Source organism: Manis pentadactyla, chromosome 1 (assembly GCF_030020395.1).
Source record: "Manis pentadactyla isolate mManPen7 chromosome 1, mManPen7.hap1, whole genome shotgun sequence".
Classification (NCBI taxonomy): Eukaryota; Metazoa; Chordata; class Mammalia; order Pholidota; family Manidae; genus Manis; species Manis pentadactyla.
In genome coordinates this window covers 236031548-236050279 of record NC_080019.1, presented here as the reverse complement: position 1 = coordinate 236050279, position 18732 = coordinate 236031548, and the positions used below count along the sequence as shown (strand labels likewise).

The 18732-nt window shown below is 60.1% G+C and overlaps 2 protein-coding genes and 1 long non-coding RNA gene across 8 annotated transcripts in view; 2 read left to right on the top strand and 1 right to left on the bottom strand.

Moving 5' to 3' along the window:
• ARIH2 (ariadne RBR E3 ubiquitin protein ligase 2) overlaps positions 1 to 3333 on the top strand; it is a 44738-nt gene extending 41405 nt beyond the window's left edge. For 5 of the 6 annotated variants that reach the window (XM_036877628.2, XM_057487887.1, XM_057487885.1 and 2 more), the window contains 3 exons: positions 250 to 318; positions 1363 to 1446; positions 1662 to 2118. In XM_036877628.2, coding sequence (XP_036733523.2) covers positions 250 to 318; positions 1363 to 1446; positions 1662 to 1733 — 225 coding nt within the window. In that variant the 3' untranslated portion in view covers positions 1734 to 2118. Of the gene's footprint in view, positions 1 to 249; positions 319 to 1362; positions 1447 to 1661; positions 2119 to 3185 lie in introns of those variants that run through there. The other variant, XM_057487891.1, reaches the window with a different exon arrangement.
• Positions 3334 to 6476: 3143 nt separating this feature from the next.
• On the top strand, positions 6477 to 18721 carry P4HTM (prolyl 4-hydroxylase, transmembrane). Its single transcript, XM_036877637.2, has 9 exons — positions 6477 to 7119; positions 7209 to 7290; positions 14050 to 14240; positions 14989 to 15085; positions 16179 to 16341; positions 16838 to 17023; positions 17569 to 17659; positions 17859 to 17982; positions 18438 to 18721. The coding sequence occupies exons 1-9, from the start codon at positions 6790 to 6792 to the stop codon at positions 18656 to 18658; spliced, it is 1485 nt and encodes a 494-aa protein (XP_036733532.2). The 5' UTR covers positions 6477 to 6789; the 3' UTR covers positions 18659 to 18721.
• LOC130679247 (uncharacterized) lies at positions 8844 to 12973 on the bottom strand. The gene is made up of 3 exons (XR_008992354.1): positions 12218 to 12973; positions 9908 to 11522; positions 8844 to 8978 (listed from the first exon to the last, which is right to left on the bottom strand). It is a non-coding gene; the product is annotated as an uncharacterized LOC130679247 (long non-coding RNA).
• Positions 18722 to 18732: the final 11 nt, after the last annotated feature.

Below are 18732 nucleotides of genomic sequence, written 5' to 3'. Positions count from 1 at the left end.
GAGGCAGCTGCTGGTAATGAATCACAGTTTGAAAAAGGAACTGTGGGTGTTCTGTGACCATTTTTGTTTCAGTTTTTCCCACGTTGTCCCCCAATTCATCCTTTATTTGGCTTGGCCTCATTTCTTCAGGCCCATACCTGTAGAGCCAGGCAAATCTGCATGATGGGGTGAGGTCTGTGAAAGCAGCTGAGATGAGACGCCTGTGGGTGGCGAGCAGGGACACAGGCACCTTCTCCTCTCGTGTTGCAGTGCCGCTACACCCTGCAGTACACGTACCCGTATGCATACTACATGGAGTCCGGACCCCGGAAGAAGCTGGTAAGGCGGCAAGTCCCTCCACCCTGCCTCGGCGGGTCCTCGTCTGCCAGCACTTCACAGGGCCCTGGGGATCAGACCCGGGTGATTGAAAGGCCACCGTCAGGACAGTGGTCCATTTTAGAGCTCCCCCCTCCTCCAGGCATTGCCAAAGTAGGCGTCAGGGGCTGGCATTCTGTCATAGTAAGGCAGATACACTGCAGCCCCCAAATGGCCATATTTAGAGGGTGGCGGGCAGAAAAGGTCCAGGGCCAGCCGGGGGCCCGTGCTTTGGGGGGACAGCCTGCACACATGTCCCTAAACGACAGTGGGCTTCTTACATCTTTGTTTCCTTCTCCATCTTGATATGGGGCTGTTTGCCCCGCCAGATGACAAAGGAAATCACTTTTCATTGTTTAAATATTGGAAACACAGAAAAACATTGACAGTGTCTATGATTCTGCCAGAAAGAAATGAGCACTGTTAGCATTTCCAGCTTTCTAAAATTAGTATTTGCTCACTTGCTTGTCACACAGCAGCTTGTCACAGCTGTTGCTGTTTGCCGGGCCAGGAAATACCATTTTGTAATAGCTGCATGAACAAACGCTCCACTGTGTGCTCACTGTCATTTGGGCATTTATTGTTTCTGATTTCCACTAACACATAAGACATGGAGGAACATCTTGGTGCATAAAGCTTGGGTGTACAGTTACTATGTCAAATGCTTTTACTATTTTTAAGGTTCCTCATTTGTAGAAGGGCTGAGAACATAAAGTACTTGGTGAAAACCCATGTGGACTTGTTTTTCAGCCTGCCTCCCTGTCTGCTGGGAGCTCTCCCTTCAGGGGCTGGGGTCCTGCCCTTTCTTTGGGGCTCTGCCGTTTGGGCTGTGCATGCCCACTTTCAGTGGGACTCTGGCCTGGGCACAGGAACACGCTTGCTCTCTGAAGAGTTCCTGGGCGGTCTGCAGCCCACGCGAGCCTGAGGTGTGCCGCGTCTGCCCGTCCATCTGCAGGCCCTGCCCAGCTACCGCCCTCTCCTTTTGACCCCCCTGCTCTGCCCATACAGTTTGAATACCAGCAGGCTCAGCTTGAGGCTGAGATCGAAAACCTGTCATGGAAAGTGGAGCGAGCAGACAGCTATGACCGAGGGGTGAGTGCGGCTGCCGTCCTGGGGCCTCTGCAGGCGAGGGGAGCTGGCCCGTCGACAGGCACGGGGTCGTTGGCACGCGGGCTGGAAGCAGCTGCTCTGAAGGGTGGGGAGGGCAGCACTCTGCCCTCAGAGTCCCGGGCTTGGTGCTTCTGGCTCTGGCTGCCCCCCGCCCTCGGGACTAGGCTGTGCAGCCCCAACCCGCTTCCCTGGTGCAGGACCTGGAGAACCAGATGCACATAGCAGAGCAGCGGAGGAGGACCCTGCTGAAGGACTTCCACGACACCTAGGGGGCCCAGGCGGCCACACGGGGCTGGGGCTGGGGCCCGCTGCCGTCTGCATGCCACAGGCTCTGCCTCTCGCGGCCCTGGCAGCCTGGCCCTGCTCGGGAGAGACGCCGGCCTCACACTTCTTAGTGGATTTGTTTTCTTCTCATCTTTTCGCTTTGTGTTTCTACTGGGGTAGAGACCGTATTGACATGGTCTCTTTTCAGGACTTGTATCCACCCTGGGTGGTTGTTGGGAGGGAGGGAGAGTCTTTTCTGAGTGACTATTAATAGTACTAGATCATTACAACTCATGTAATTTTCAAAGGTTGTACAATTATACAAAAAAAAGCAAACCACAGAATTACACAGAACCCTTTTTAAAAATAAATTGGCATTGGAGTGTTTTACCCTCTAGCTATTTTACTAGGAGGTAACGTAAGCCACCCGCCCACCGTGCCGCAGTGTCCATGGCAGGAGGCCCAGCGTGGTCTGGCGCCCCAGAGGCCTGAGTCATGCACGTCTGGCCGCAGCCGGAGTCCCGAGGGAAGAGCAGGGGCAGCACGCGGCGAGGAGCTGCACCGGCCTGTGTCAAAGTCCCGGGGCCCGGGGACAACGGCTCAGGCCTGCCTGCTGCCTGTGGCCCTTTGTGGTCAGGTGCCCTTGCATCCTTGGCTGGGGGCAACGATGCAGAACAGGGTCTTGCCACTGGGTGTCGTCGTCCCTGATGATGCCCCCATCTGTGGACCCAGCTTTATTGTGGGTAGTGGAGTTCGCCTGCATCTGGCTCCTGAGGCCGGAGCCCATAGCAGATCCAGGGGCAGCAGTTCAGCTCAGGGCATCCCTGTGTCTCAAGGTGGAGATCTACGTTTAAAGGAGATTTTCCTAAAATAAGTGCCTTGGCACCTCCTGTGCCAGCCTTCCAGTGGTGCGGCTCTGACCAGGTCTACATGCAGCCACACCTGATGCTCGCTCTCAGGTGAACTTCAGCTCTCAGCTGAGCCTGGCCCTCCCCTGGGCACTGGGTTTCCTAGCTCAGGGGCCTTCTTTGCATAAGTTGTTTTCACATTACTGGGAGCATGTCCAGCGGCCTCTGGGGGTTGGGGTACCCCCCCTCACCTGCTTCCAGCCATCAGAGAACACCAGCCTTTGGGGCTGGGAGGCCGTGGCCAAGGGAGCCCTTGGTCTGTGGTCCTGGTCCCTGCGTTAGGAGGGCTGGCTAGGAAACAGGGCCAGCTTCCACGCACTTGAGCACAGAGGCAGGTGGCCTGTGTGGTCCAGCCTGTACTGAACCTGCTCCCGTGGGCCTTTGAAGAGTTACCTCGTGGTTCCTGGGCTCTCTGTGGCTTCTTCAAGGCCTCCATTCTAAGGCTGGCAGAGTGTCTACACACAGCAGGGCTTGACCTGGAGGACATGCTCAGGGGGCCCTCTGACCACGGTATTGGACAGTCTTTGATGGACATTTTCCCATCAACAGTGTTCCAGGCGGTGTGGAGGCTGTGAGCTGTGTGACTTTTGAAGGCAGAGGACAGCTGTGACATGGGGGGACACAGCTGGCTGCAGGCGCCCTTCTCCTCCCTTGGGTTTTGTCTCTTCCTGTCCCCTGCATATCTGCAGGGGAGGGACTGTAGGCTGGGGCGGGAGGGCAGTGAGGGGTGTAGCCAGCGAACCCAGAGGTGGACCCTGGGGAGCGGAGTGAGGTGAACACCTGCCACAGGACCAGGATGGGTGCGAGCGCTGTGGGCATGTTGGGGAGCCTGGTGCCCTCTGTCCCTGCCGTGCCATGGGACCTGAGTGGCAGCTCTGTGCCATGGGACCTGAGTGGCAGCTCTGTACCATGAGCCACACCTGGGGCAACCTGGCACCTTCCTGATCGCCCAGCTGCTACGGAGTGCACTAGGGTCCAGCTGTGGCCCAGCCTGCAGCCTTCTGTGCCCCCAGTGACTGTCCATCATCATCAGGAAGAAGGGAAAGGCCAGATGGGGGTTTTCTGCCCTACGAGGGATAGAAGATAAGCATAGTCTTTTCATGGATTTACTACAGATCTTTGTTTTCTTCAAAGAAAAAGTTGAGGCAGTGTCATCTCAAAGTTGACTGGTTTATTCAAAATAAACCGAAAGTTTGATTGTAACAGTGTCTGTAGTCTTTAGAGAATCCACGTAGCCCCTGAGCCAACGCCTCTCGATCCTGGCTGTGAGCACCAGAGGCCTTCTACTGGCCAGCCCCTCCTCCTGAGGGCTGTCAGGGCCCCACTGGCCAGACTGCCTGTCTCCCCTTTGGGCTCTCCTGAGAGAGGGCACCTGTGGAGGGAGGTGGCCTATCCCGGCAGCTTGAGATCTCCCGGGATGCCGGCTGAACTGTCCCCACCAGACAGCCCAGTGTGGCAGTAAGGTACTGATTCAAATACCCCAGTTCTGCTGAGGCTCTGCCCTTCATGCAGAGACCTCTCAGGTCCCTCCAAAGCAGCTATGGGCCGCCCAGAAGGGCAGGGAAGTGGTGGTTTCATGGGGGCCTGGGGATAAGAGGGCTCCAGCTAAAAGCGGGAAGTGTTCAGAGGTCATCCCAAGGGTTGAGGGCAGGAAATGGAGTCTGGCTTCTGAGGGGCCACATTTGTGGTGCTAGAGTGGCAGTACCTTCTGTGATAGCTCAGGGGTGAAGGCTTCAAGGCTGTGGGCAGCATGCACAGGGCAGTCTGGGCCCCAGAGACCCCTCCCCCAACCCTGCCAGTCTGCACTCCAGAGCTGCTGCTCTTTGGACCTCAGGTGCATTCCCCCCACCTGGGCATACAGTGTGGTGCAAAAGATACTTAGGCTCTACCCTCTAGGAATCCCCAGGACATGGGGATGCAGATGGGTTTGGTCACTGGTGAATATTTTCACTGAGACAAGTCCAGAGGCTAAAGGGCCATCTGTGCAGATCAGTGGACAAGGTGCTGTGTGCTGTGGCCTTGGCACCACGACCTTGGTGCTCTTAAAAAAGAAAAGGAAGGATAGCATTCCAGCGAAGTCTAGAGGAGGAATTTTCCATGTAGCCTCTAGGGATTCATGCACAATTTGAGCATTGCCTGTGTGCTTGGCTCTAGTTTGGGCACTGAAAAAAGTTTCATTAATGGTGACTGAGCACATGTCCACTCAGTCGACTTTCATGCAGCCCTGTGGGTCGGTGCCTTCACAGTCCACATTACACAGCTGTTCAAAGTAAGTCATTTGCCTATGGTCACTGCTTGTAAATAGCAAAACAAAAAGCATTTGCTGTTAGAAACCGGAAAGGAAGTCCACCTTTTATAATAGGCTAGGACACAGCTCAGCAGCAGGCCCAGATTTGACTGTGTATCAGGGATTGAGGCGATCTGGCCTATATGGTGGGAGGGTTAGCCATCCAAGGACCATGGGTTTTTAAAGGCCAAGAAATTGTAGCTTATGATGTGAAATTCCCACAACCCAGTAAGTGGAGCAGTAATAGGGGGAGAGGCCCCGTCCTTCCCCCAACCAGCTTGCCTCCTGTTGTCCCGTGGTTATTAGGCAGGGGAGAGCTGTGCATAGCAGCCAGAAAAACTCAGTTGGACACAGATAACAGAAATATAGGTGAATGGAGTTCAGAAAAATAGCTTTGGGAACATGAGCGTTTTGTGGTGATTTAATCACAGGTTTTAAAAGACTAAACTGAAAATGGTCTCAACGTTCATTCGTGGGTACCAGAAACCCGTAACATCCTTGGTACAATTGTGACTCTTGGTTGGTATTTGCCATATTTAAAAACTTAGAACATTCATATGGAAAAAAAAATTTTTGTTTCTAGTACACTATTGTACTTAGGGGTTGGGACTTAACTAGAGTGGAGTAAAGCTGCGGGAAGTTTGAACACTCCTAAATTGATATTAGAACCCTCATCTATTTGAAGATGAGGAACATTTCTTTTGCAGCCATCCCTTTTCTTTTGGAATTCCATTTAGGGAGAAAGGGCCAGGTCCTGGCTGCCTCCGTCTTTGCCTCTGCACAGGGTAGTCCAGGCCCCTGGCTGCCTGCAGTGCTGTCATCTTGCTCCACCTCAAGTGGGAAGCTGGGCCACAGCCGCTCCCATTGCCCCCTGCCCCCTTGGGAGCGTCTGGGACCTCTCCTTTGTTAGGCAGTTTCTCTGTAGTCTCCTAAGGAGATTGACCGGATGGTCCCTAAGAGGGGCTGGACAGGTGGATGCTCTCGCTGCTGAGGAGCTTGAGATTGCGTGCAGAATCTCCAAGAGGAGGTGGGCCGGCCTGCCCCTGGAGCCCCTGGCGCACCCTACCGAGCCCAGAAAATGGAGAACTTTTTCCGGGGAGGAAGTGGGAGGGGCTGGGGGTATTAACAACGTAAGGAAAAAGTAGCAGCGGGACCTGCCTCGGTGTTGCTCGTCCGCATGGCTACGTGGGCGGCGAGCTCGTGCTTGTCTGCGCGGGGGTAGCCCTGCCCAAAGCGCAGGGAGCACGCGAACGCCCGGGCTGTGGCACTCGGCCACCCGATGCGGCAGGAGTCCCAGGTACGGAGAAGTCTCTCTCCCCCTTGACATGCCAGCTAAGGCGCGGAGCGCTGCTACGCCCCGGAGCGCCTGCTGCACCCCTGCGGGTTACTGCTAAGTCGGCAGGGCTCCTCCGGAAAGGACCCCCGACCGTGCGCCGGGGCGACCCCGACGCCGCGTAGCGGCTTTCTGAGCCGGCGGGAGGCGCCAGCTGTTCGCAGCAGGGTCGCCGCCGGAAGTCCGAGCCGCCACAGGGTGCGTAACTTCCGGGCGCCGCCGTGCCCCGGAGTGAAAGCGCGCAGACGTCGCTCTCCGGGTTTCCTCTCACGGTCCTCCCTCGTCTGCATCTGCATTTTGGGGGGGTCGGCCCCCACCCTCTGGGGCTGGTGCTTGTCGGCCGCCGCCGATCCAGCTCGAGGAGAGACGCCAGAGCGAGCCGTCCTGGCGCAGAGCCGAGCGGCGCGTCCTGGCCGTCTCCTAGCGATAGCGCGCTCCCAGCAGCACCTGCGCGCGCGCCCTGGGCGCCATGGCAGCGGTTGTCCGGGCGACGGCGCGCTCCCGGCGGCTCCTAAGCGCGCGGCCTGGGCGCCATGGCGGCGGCGGCGGTGGGCCTCGGCCCTGACCCCGAGGGTCCGCGGTGGGCGCCAGTTGAGCACCCGCATCCCGAGGCCGGGGCCGCGGCAGGGCTGGGCGGCGGCGTGCACGCGCCGGCGCGGCCGCTGTGCAAGCCCCGCGGCATCTGTTCGCGGGCCTACTTCCTGGTTCTGATGGTGTTCGTGCACCTGTACCTGGGCAACGTGCTGGCGCTGCTGCTCTTCGTGCACTACAGCAACGGCGACAAGGCCGCCGACCCCGACCCCGCTCCCGCGCCAGCCCCCGCGCCCGCCCCCGGCCCGCTGGCCCGGCTGGAGGGCATCAAGGTGAGGCCCTGGCCCGCTGGCCCGGCTGGGGGGCATCGAAGTGAGGCCCCGGCCCTGTCCCCGCGCTGCCCGCTGCGCCCTTCCCGCAGGTGGGGCACGAGCGCAAGGTCCAGCTGGTCGCCGGCAGGGAGCATTTCATCAGGACCCTCAGCCTCAAGCCGCTGCTTTTCGGTAAGTGTGCGGGCGCCCCGGGGAGGGGCTGCGAGGCCCCCTGACTGCCTGACCTGCTTTGCACTTTGCTCACAGTAGCCCCTTCGTTTTCAGCCGGGAGGTTTCCCGACCTGAGGTACCCGCCCCCACCAACATAATAGGGTCACAGGGAGACCTTTCCACAGTCCCCTCCAACCCCTGCTCCCTGCTGATCCTTCCATCACAGGGCTGGGCAATGTGACCCTGAAGCTGGCGTCTGAACATGGCACTGAAACTGCCTTTGGACACTTCCCGCCACCGTCAATTCTGTCTCATCGTGGAATGGCAGGGATGGGTTTGGAGATTCTAAACCAGGCCCTAGCTGATTTCAGGGCTCTGAGGAGGAATCTCAGCCCCAAAGCAGGCCATGTGGTCTGATGAGAAACAGGCTGTCCAAATGGGGATAAAGTGGTGCCCCCAAACGTGCCCCACTGGGGCACTAGTCTTTACTACTAGCAGCCTGGAATTCTCAGGCCAGAGTCTCATTTTCAGATGTAGCAGGCAAAGCCTCCAGGGTGACCTTATTTGGAGCCAGCATCATAGCTCACGTTTTCTGAGCTCTCATTATGTGCTCAGTTTCATGTGATCATGTCATTTAATTTCTTACAACCCTTACATTATGTGGGTGTAGATCACATGCTCGAGCTTGTGGGTGAGAAGGTGAGGAGCAGAGCAGCTAGTTCATCGGAAGCCAGGATCAGAGTCCGGCCTACCCCTGGAGCCAGCACGCTGGCCGTGAAGTCCCCGAGGTCCTTCAGAGACCACCAGTGCCTGCCAGGTCGGGGCTCCAGGCTCCCGCTCGTCCTTGCTCAAGACAGGTGTGCCCCGCTTTCCTGGCCCTGGATACCCACACTCAGTGACACGCCTACCTGCAGACCCTGGCTGGCTGGCTGGCTGCTGGGGGTGGAGTGGGTAAAGGGTGTGAAGGAGGCGTGCTGGGGACCAGAGCAGGGCGTCTGGGCACACACACACGCCCTCGGGGCAGGTGGCTCTGGCTGAGTGGGTGCCTGCTAGGCCTGGGGGAGTGGATTCCCATGCATGCTATTTGAGGGGAAGTGGGTCATGATGTCGGTCCTGGTGTGGGAGAGGGGCTCACAGGGTCTTATTACTTTGTCACTGTTGTTGTTAAACAGTCAGTGCAGTCTGCGTCAGGCACTATTAAGGAGCTCAGAATATGCCATTGAAGAAAACACTGTGGAAAACACACACACACACACACACACACACACACACACACACACACACACAGAATGTTCAAATGAGGACACAGACAATATGTGCACATAGTGTGTCAGACAGTGATGGTGACTCAGTCAAATGAAACAGGATTTCAGCAGAGATAGAAACCTAACAGGGTGGCCAGAGTGGGCCTCTGAGAAAGAGCTCTGGGCAAAGACTTGTAGCAGCTGTGGGGTCAAGGCCTGGGGCCATTGGGTTGATGCAGGCAAAGGAGTGATGCTCAGCTCCACTTCTACATCTGAGGGGTTGTGCCCTCGTGTCTCCTGGTGACCCACGTGTACTTCAGACGTGTGTTAGGTTAAGTGAGCCACAAGGCCACAACCCCAGCCCGAGGCCCCAGCGCGCATCCGTGTCAGAGTCCCAGACCCACAGGTACCAGGGTAAATCACAGGAGGCCGAAGAGATTTGACAGCAGGCGAACTGCTCTCTGCCTGCATAGACCAAGCGCCAGGGTATGGTCAGGAGAACTGGGCAGTGGCACCCGTGCTGCGCTCCACGCTGCCTCAAGCTCTCCCACTACCCTCGAATCTGTTGGTGGGAGATGTCCCGGGTTTTACCCAGAAAACCCTGTGCTTGGTGCTGGATGACAGAAGAGATGAGTGGTGAGAACTCTGCTGGGGATGCGGCGGTCATGGGAGATGGGGTCCCAGGAAGGGCAGCGTCTGTGTTCTGTGCCCTCCGTCCCCTGCTTCACCCTAGAGAGGCCGGCACAGCCCAAGGAGAGCCGGTCTGCCTGGCGCCATTACCTCTGCCCCAAACCCTCTGGGCTCCAAGCCTGTGGCCTGCCCACCTCAGGGACCCAGTGGCACAGGGCTCAAGGGGCCCTAGGTGAAAGCTGGGGCGGGCACGGGGCTCTACCCCAGGGGTCTCCATCTCTGTGGAAGGGAACCCACCACTTCCCAGAGAGCACGCCACGCAACCCCAGTCTCTCCTTTCAGGGAACATCCCCTGTGTCAGCTTTGTTCCTGGAGGCATTTGACAAATGGGACCTGGGCCACAAAAGGTCCTGCCCTGAGTTCCTGGCAGATACTTGCTTGGCTGGGGTAGCCATTTCCCAAGAATTTGGACCATCAGAAATCAGCCGAGGCGTTCACCCTGTGCAGCTCTGAGGGGAGGTGCCCCAGTTCTGAGTCGCTGCCACCCCTCTGGGGACATTGCTCTCCTTGACGTGGCTCGCTGCCCCTGTGCCTCACCCACCCCCGTTCTGTGTCTGAGCCCAGGTCAGCCCCGTTCCTTCGTTTCCCCTCTCACCCCTCAGAACTCTCCCCCTGCCACCCTCCCTCCCTCCCGCTGGGGGCCTCTGCTGGGCTCTTCCCCTGGAGGCTGAGGCCGTCCCCCTGCAGCATCTCCCCGCACCTACCTGTCTGGAGAGGCACTCTGCCACCCAGCCTGCGCGTGTTCTCCTCACTGTCAGCATCGTTGGCAGCCGCCTTCCGTCGGTACGTGCCATCGTGCCCCTGCCCCTGAAGGGGAGCGAGCGCGGCCCGACTCACCTGCACCGCTCTTCCCTGCTGCCCGGCTGGGGGCGTGTACTGGGCACTTGAGGCTCCAGTCTGTCTGCTTGCTCAGAGCCGCTGCCACCACCTCCCTGGGCAGCTTTGGGGGCACTTCCCGTGGGCCACCAATAGTTTTGTCCATTTTTCTCACTAAGGTTGATGAGGAATTGACACCAGTACACAAAATAATTTAGTTTAAAACCATGACTGTTTTATTGTCGGATTTCCTAATATCATTTCCAGCTTAGACCACATAGGCAGCCCCTTCAGAGCGCTGTGCTTCTGGCATGCCCAGGAGGCCTGGGATGTCAGTGCCTGCCTTGTGCCGTTTTCCACCTGGACCTCTCCCCCAGTGCTGCGCCACAGACCTGCTGCTTGGCAGAACTGTGGGCTCGGGAGGGGCAGGCAGATGGAGTGGAGCCTGGGCGGTGCTCACAAGCAGGGCCCTGCCAGGCTGGTGCTGCCTGAGGCTCTGAGCCTGCCCAACCTGGGTGCCAGGCTTGTGGGCGGTAGCTAGGTGGTCACCCAGGCCGGGAAGGAGAGAGGGCAGTGCTGCCCACCTGGCCCACATAGCTGCCAGCGAGCTGCATGCCTGTGTTTGGGCAGACCATGGCCAGGTGAGGAGGAGGCCCCTAGCTGCCCCTCAGAAGGGCTCAAGTGGCTCCTGGGTGCACCTTGGGCCCTCTCTGGACTCCGTCTGCAGGTGCACAAAGAGCAGCAGAAAGGTTTTGTGTGCACCCAGGGACTGCACGGTCTGGCCACTGCAGAGGCAGCTGTCCCTCCGCGGCTCCTAAGTCCCAGGCTTTGCTTGCCTGCGTCAGCCCTGATCTGGGCACTGATGGTGCCGGCTGCAGAGCCCAGCGGCCCAGCTCCAGGCACAGCCTGTGATCGTGGGACCCATGGTCATGAGCAGCCAGTGGCCTTAAGCTCAGAGGCCCCAGCATGCCATCTGCCTAGGAGGTGGCATCCGCTGCAGCCAGCATCACAGAGGTGTGCCAGCCTGGTCCTCACTGCCGAGTGGTCCAGGGGGACCGGATGGTGCGCAGGCCTCCAGGAGCACCCCCAGTTCCCCCCACCTGATGGGCCGAGACCTCCTGTCCGGGCCCTGCACTTGGAACCAGGGCCCTGAAACGGACCGCCCTTCTGAGCAGGAGTTTTTGTTGGGTGTTGTAGCAGGGTTCCACACTTATAAATGGGATGCGTGTGTCTTTAGCTCTAGCCAAGCGTTTGTATCAGCACCAAGCCAGGAGCTGGAATGAAGGCCCTTGCATGGCGCTTGAGAGGTGCTGGGCGCTAGGGGCTCACCAGAGTGCCAGTGGGGTGTGGTCAGGGCCTCCTGGCCCAGTGGGTGTCCTGCAACTGCAGGGAAGCGCCCTCAGGTCTGCCGCCCGCACTTTCCTCTCTTTTCTAGGTTCTTTTTGAGAAAGACCGCTGCTGTGGGAAGCCCTTCTTTCCTGCCAGGGACGGTTACCTGATCTGCTGGGGAGTGATTGGACAGGGCGGGACCAGCTTAGACACGGAGCGCAGAGTCCCGTGGGCTGCCCCCAGTGAGGCAGTGTGGGCAGGGCGGGTGGCTGGCCGGGGTGGTGCTAGTGGCCTAGTGGGTGGGGCTGGCCTGCATGGCCTGGCACAGGCTGTGGCACGCGTACATGACTCGGGGGAAAGGGCCAGGGCAGCAGGGTGCTCAGACCCGAGGTTCCCGGACTCTAGGCTGGAACCTCTGGCTGCTCTCAGCCTGAGAGGTGGCCAGTCCCTCCATGGCTGCTGGGCAGCGACACCCTGGCCACCTGGCAGCAGTCCTGCTATCTGTGCTTGCCAGAATCTCGGCCCTCTCCCCTGCAGCCTGCTCCCCATTCTTACGGCCCTCATCCTGTGCCCCTCGCTGCGGCCTGTGGCCCAGGCTGCTTTCCTGTGTACCTCCCCGCCGGCTCTGGTGGACAGCGAGTGCCCTAGAAGAGGGTGTTGGGGAGCCCTGCACTCCAGAGCTTCAGGGAGAAAGCAGGTTAGGTTCCCCCTCTCGTACAACTTCTCACTAGGGTTCGGCCGGCAGAGTGCGGCGGCCCCACCCTCCAGCTTTGAAGGAGCCCATTCTTACTGCTGCGGGCATGGCTGCCCTGGGGCTCCGGGAGGGCCCTTGCCCTGCAGAAGGGGGAATAGTGGGAGCTGCTGCTCACAGGATAGGTTGGGAGATGAATCGGCCTGCGGCCTCTGGGCTCTCCGAGAAGCCCACCCCACTAGCTGCGGCCCCACCTGTTGCCAGGATCCCATGGGCGGACAGTTCCCACCCCTCACCGTGAAGGGCTCCCAGCCCCCAGCCTGCAGCAGCCTGCCCAGGCAATCAGGAGCCCTTGATGATCTGTGGGTCCGGGTCCTCACCCTGAGGGGCCCCTCGCTAGGTCTCTGTCCCATGGCCGCCACCTCCCCTCTGTCAGGAACATCCTGACAGAATCCTTCGTCTTCGTCCCTGGCGCTGAGAGGCACACGGTAGGGCTCAGGGAACAGCCGCCAGGACAGGTCCTGCTGAGAAGCCCTGCCCTCTCCGTGAGTGCCTGTCCTACCTGCCCTGGGCAGAGCAGGGAGAGAGGGAGAGGAAGGGGCAGGCACTGGAGGGCTCCCTGGCCAGCAGGGGCAGCCGGGGACAGACTCCTTGGCGGCCTCTGCCCAGCAGCTTGGGCAACCTCACCTCCGTGTACCCAGTGTCCTGGTGCAGCACCCAGCTTGGGGATCGGGTATGCAGCAGGTGGGGCCCCGGGAGCCACCAGAAGCCAAGCCATAAGGTTGACCCTAATGGGCTGAGGGCTTTGCAGGGCTGGACCTGCACGCAGGGCGCCTGTATTTGGCCAGCTTGAACCCAGCCAGGCAGTCCCCAGGATGCTGGCCTGGGCCGTTTGCATTTGCCGATTTTAGTAACATCTTTGGGCCTGCAGATAACCTAACCTGGAGCCTAAGGAACTGAAGAAACCTGGGCCTATGTTTACTTTTCTTTTTCTGGGTTACTTTGTTGATTTATTTGCTTTTTAAAAAGCTATGTGCTTAGCAGTTTGGTCCAGCCATGCCCACCAGTGCTGCCCCCAGGGGGTGGCTCACCCTTGCTGGGCTTGCTGGGGTGGGAGACAAGCAGGCAGAGCCTCTGTCTTGTCTCCCAGTGTCATCATATTTGGGTCACCGCCCGTGGAAGCCGACTGGGTTGTGAGCATGGATTCGAGTACAGCAGCCTGGGTGCACAATTCAAGTACAAGTCGCTGGTGTGTCTGTGCGTGAGTTCCTCGTGGACAGGAAAGGCAGGCTAGTGGGGCCTGGCTTCCCAGGATGGGTGCGTGGAGCTGATCCCATGCTTAGAGCAGCACACAGAGCCTGCTACCTAAGTGCAATCTGCTCTGGTCACTGTAAAAGCCGCCCTGGCTCCGAGTGCCCATCTTCCTCCCTCCTGGCAGTGACACGGACTTTGGGCTTGGGAATCAATCCAGGGAAGCGGTGGACCGCTCTGCAGGGGCCCTGAGGGGTCATGGAGGCAGCGTGGGCCTCAGGACGTCCCCTCTCCCAGCTCCTGCCCTGCCGGTGCCTGGGGGCCATTAGGATGTGGGGCCCCCGGGTGTGAGGCTCACGCTTCAGCCGGTGGGACGGGGGGAAGGGGCGTCCAGCCACTGGAAACAGGCCCCAGGCCAGATCAGCCTTGCCTTGGGTATCGAGGCTTGGAGTAGGTATTCAGTGCACATTTGCTCAAAAAAGTAAATGACACCTGGAGTGTCCTCTCAGAGCATCTGCCGAAACCCTGGGTGAGCCCCCCATGCCTTCCAAGCACCAGGCCCCCATCTCAGACGCCGGCCGACCTTTGCAGGACTGCTCCGCCTTGGGGTCGGGGTCCAGAGAGGATGAAAGGGGCTGTTAGGTCCTCCTGACCTGGTGGCCGCCCAGGGACTGGAGCACCCCAGGAGCCTTGCAAAGAGGAGGGCTGGGTGCATTGTGCCTGGGCTCAGGCCGTGACCCCGTGCCCCGCCTCTGGCAGAGGTCCCCGGCTTCCTGAGTGACGCGGAGTGCCGACTCATCATCCACCTGGCCCAGATGAAGGGGCTACAGCGCAGCCAGATCCTGCCCACCGAGGAGTACGAGGAGGCACTGGGGACAATGCAGGTCAGCCAGCTGGACCTCTTCCAGCTGCTGGACCGGAACCGTGATGGTCACCTGCAGCTCCGTGAGGTTGGGACCCTGGGGCCTGGAGTGGGCACAGGGCAGGAGCAGCCACACTTGGCTTTCTGATGGCCAGGTCACTTGTCCTGCGTAGCTTTGGTCCCAAGAGTCAGATGCCACTTCAGGTCAGCATGGGCATGCCTGGGCTCATTTCTTCCCTGGAGAGCCACCTACCTCCCAGGAACCCCGGAGGATGGTGGAGAGTCCACGTGAGGATGAGTTCATTGCTGCCATGGCTGGGAGCCCCCGAGAACTCGGAGGGGAGGGTGGCAGCTCTGAGGTGGCTGGAAGTTTGTGTCTCTGCATGCCTCTCACTCGCTGGCTTCTAAGAGAGGTCCTGAGCGGGCAGGGGCCCGTGGCCCATACAGAGGGCCCCACTGAGCCTGGGCTTCCTGGGGGCCCGTGGTCACACCCTGGCCCGGCCTCCGCCTGGTGTCTCCTGGACCTGCCCTCGGGCATCTGGGTAGGACACAGGCCTGTCCTTTGCCTCCAAACAGCTGACTCTGCTCCCCGTGAACGCTGCGGTCCTCGTAGACCTTCGGGTCTCTGGACTGGCTTCCTAGCCTCCTCTCCAGATGCCCCCACACCTCTCTGCCTGCCCCCAGTCCAGCTGTGGGGGCTCGGGCGCTCTCCTGCATCCTCGCACACGCCCTGTCCCTTGAACCCTTTGTCCTACAGCAGGAACTGGGTGGCCATCTGTGGTGGGTGGCTGTCCTTTCCTGGGACCTCTCCATTGAGGGACTGTCCTGTGCTTTAGGTCCTGGCCCAGACCCGCCTAGGAAGTGGGCGGTGGATGACACCAGAGAACATTCAGGAGATGTACTCTGCGGTAAAGGCTGACCCCGATGGTGACGGTGAGCTCGCGCCTGACCACAGCTCTGGGTCGGTGGGCCTCCTGCCCCATAGCCAGCCAGCCTCCAGGGCAGCCAGGGATGCGGAGTCGAGGATCCAGCTGGCCCTCAGCCCTGAGAAGCAGGCAGGAGCCAGGCCCTCCATTGCCCTTGGTGACAGTCAGAGGGCAGTTATAGGAGACCCTCTGACCTCATCAGTCCGGGAGGTGGGGCTGCCAGCTGGGAGAGGGTGGAGTGAGTGGGGAGCGGCACGGGAATAGGGAGGCCAGCACGAGGTGGGCAGGGCAGCTGTCATGCAGAGGCCCCCCTTTGGCAGTGGTCATCACCCTCATGCCCAGGTTCTGAACCAACTGAGGAAGACGGGACAGGCAGGCCTTGGGGAGTGGCTTTGGGGCTGGTGAGCCCAGACTGAAGAATGTGGCCAGGACCTGTGGCCAGAGGGGCATCATGCTGCCGGTGCCCCTGCCTATGCAGCTGGGGCAGGCTCAGTCCTTGCGGCCCCCACCCCAGAGAAATCTGGACTGAAGGGTGGGAGGTGTCTCCCTTGGGTCAGGCCAGGCAACGCCAGCTGCTCTGCCAGAACCCCAAGGGGGTAGAGCCCTGTTCTGTGGGCAGGGCAGCAACAGGTCTGGAGTGTTCTCATTTGAGAGAGTGGCCCGGCTTTCTCTGCTGAGGCCACGCGGGGAGCCCTGGGGAGCAGCCCCAGCTCTGACTGCTCTCGCCCGCCATCTGCAGGACCTGAGGGTGGTCCCTGTGCCCTAGAGCCAGGCTGATAGCCAGTGGCAATCCTTGGCCTGGGTTCCTGGCCACATGGCTCAAGCTTCCTTTGGAGACCCTGCTCAGCTGATCTAGCGGGTTAGATGTCCTCCTTTTGGGAGCCTAGTGAAGGCTTCAACTGAGGAAACAAACTTCTCTGGGTCCTCCTGTAGGGCCTGACGTGACACAAGCCAGGTTCATCCGACCCGAGTCCAGGTTGGGGGACAGGTACACATGGCCCCCCAGTGCCGGAGGCCAGGGCTAGGTAGGAAGGAGCGGCCTGCCTCTGCGGCCTCCCCAAATGGGCGTGGTGGGCATTCCTGGCGGGTGCCCCGTGCAGGAGTGCTGAGCCTGCAGGAATTCTCTGCCATGGACCTGCGGAACTTCCACAAGCACATGAGGAGCCACAGGGTGGAGTCCAGTGACCTGGTGCGGAACAGCCAGCACGCGTGGCTCTACCAGGGGGACGGCGCCCACCACGCCATGCGCGCCATCCGCCAGAGGTGAGCGCCTGTGGCTGCCCTGGCGCAGAGTCCTGCATTAGGCCCCGCTGGGGCCCAGCAACCACAGGTATAGGTCCACTTGGTAGACCAGGGTCGGGACCCATGAAAAAGCAGGCGATTAATTTAACGAAGGCAAATTATTCCTGATCTTGGGCAAACAATATACATTTGGGATTAGAAACAGATTGCATGTTTTTTCTGTTAATTAGAGAAATGACCTCTTGTCTCTGTCCACTGGACCCCCTGCCCCCTTAGCAGCCAGGGGTTTTAAATAAACCACCTCTTTCTCTGGGGCAGGCAGTGCCCCCACCACTTAGCTAAAGCTTCACTTCCCACCCAGGGACATCCCTGGCGTCTGGGGAGAAGGGCTCATCGTGAGGAAGCCCTTCGTGACCCTCCAGGGCTTCCTGGGGAGGTGGGCAGGGGCAGATCTGTGGCCAGCCCCTTGGGGCCCACCTGGCATGGGGTTGCCTGCCGAGTGCCTGCTGCCCAGCAGGGTGCTGCGCCTCACTGGCCTGTCACCAGAGATCGTGGAGCTCAGCGAGCCTCTGCAGGTCGTGCGTTATGGCGAGGGGGGCCACTACCATGCGCACGTGGACAGTGGCCCCGTGTACCCGGAGACCATCTGCTCCCACACCAAGCTGGTGGCCAACGAGTCTGTGCCCTTCGAGACCTCCTGCCGGCAAGTACTCCCCAAGAGACTGCCTCTGACTCCTGGCCAGGCGCCCCACGGCACCAGCGCGGCCTGCCAGGGGCCATGCTGAAGGACACCCTTCTCTCCCCCAGGTTGTTTCCAAGGGGCAGGAAAGGGATGGCCGCTTCTCAGTGGCCAGACTGAGGTCCCCACAGATACTGAAACTCACCCCCAGAGCTCTTAGGTATGGGGCAAGGCCAGACCTCTAGTCTCTTCTGCCCCCCTCTGCTGGAGGCCTCAGCCTCCTAGGAAAGCTGTGCCCCCGCCCTGCCAAGGCATGGAGGCAGATCTCTTCAAGCCCCTTCTGGTCCCAGCCAGTCCCTCGGCATGATCTTGATGCTGCCGGCCGCCTGCCTTCCTCAGCCGGCCCTTGGCTGTGGCCACAGAAAACACCATGACACACAGCAAGAGATTGTTGTCCCCAGTCCCAGGCTGCCCCTCTGGCCCTCGGGAGCCTGGGCAGCATATCCCACCCACAAGCCCTGGAGCGCCCACAGCTAGGGGCCTGCTGAACAGCCCCCCTTGCCTTACAGCTACATGACAGTGCTGTTCTACTTGAACAACGTCACCGGTGGGGGTGAGACTGTCTTCCCCGTAGCAGACAACAGAACCTATGATGAAATGGTAGGTAGGGGTCAAGGGCTGTAACTGGTGGGGTGCAGGGCCCGGGCAGATGTGCACACCCCCTAGACCTGCTGTGAGGGCCTGAGCACCCCTGGGCACAGCTGGCCGGTTTCCTTCTGGCCACTTTTGGCTGCCTGGCCTTAGCTCCTGGCCACACAGTGGGGGCAGCTTGAAAATCCCACCACCCTGCTGCCCACAGAGTCTGATTCAGGATGACGTTGACCTCCGCGACACTCGGAGGCACTGTGACAAGGGGAACCTACGTGTCAAGCCCCGGCAGGGCACGGCAGTCTTCTGGTACAACTACCTGCCTGATGGACAAGGTGAGTCCTGTGGCCAAGCCACGGCGCTTTGAGGGAAGCTTCCCTTCACCCAGCTCCAGCTCCCACTTAGTGGGCCTTTTTTCTTGTCTGCCCTACAAATGGTCTTCTGCCCCTACTGTCTGCCAACAACCCTCCTCAGTGACTAGCAGCCTGCCCCTGTGCCCCTCCTGGGTGATCTGGACCCCTGTAATCCCCTGATTTCCGAGCCTTCAAGCTCACTTGGGGTGGGGACACATGTCCGTCACTGACCCAGGCCAGGAAGGCCTGTGAACAGGCCTGGCAGCCAGAAAGCTGCTCTCAGAGGGCCAGGGGTGTTGACAAGGCATTCGTTCGCAAAAAGATGCTGAGCCCCCAGGGCGGCCTTGGGGCCACATGCCACCTCAGGTGTCCGGCCAGCACAGCGTGGGGTCCCTCGGGCCCCGTACTTCCCTGCTCACACCAGCCTCCCCCGCTAGGTTGGGTGGGCGACGTAGACGATTACTCGCTGCACGGGGGCTGCCTGGTCACGAGAGGCACTAAGTGGATCGCCAACAACTGGATCAATGTGGACCCCAGCCGGCCGCGGCAAGCGCTGTTCCAGCAGGAGATGGCGCGCATGGCCCGCGAAGGGGGCGGCGACTCGCAGCCGGAGTGGGCCCTGGACCGCGCCTACCGCGACGTGCGCGTGGAACTCTGAGCAGGGCCCCCCGTCGATTGTGCAGACCCGCGCGGCCGCGTGCAATAAAGCCACCCGCCCAGAGCGCTGGGTCT

Excerpts from the sequence above, each read along its gene's own strand:
- P4HTM (XM_036877637.2), top strand. The coding sequence starts at position 6,790 with ATGGCGGCGGCGGCGGTGGGCCTCGGCCCTGACCCCGAGGGTCCGCGG. Across the intron at positions 7,120-7,208 it reads CCCGGCTGGAGGGCATCAAG|GTGGGGCACGAGCGCAAGGT; the intron begins GTGAGGCCCTGG and ends CCCTTCCCGCAG. Across the intron at positions 17,660-17,858 it reads ACAGAACCTATGATGAAATG|AGTCTGATTCAGGATGACGT; the intron begins GTAGGTAGGGGT and ends TGCTGCCCACAG.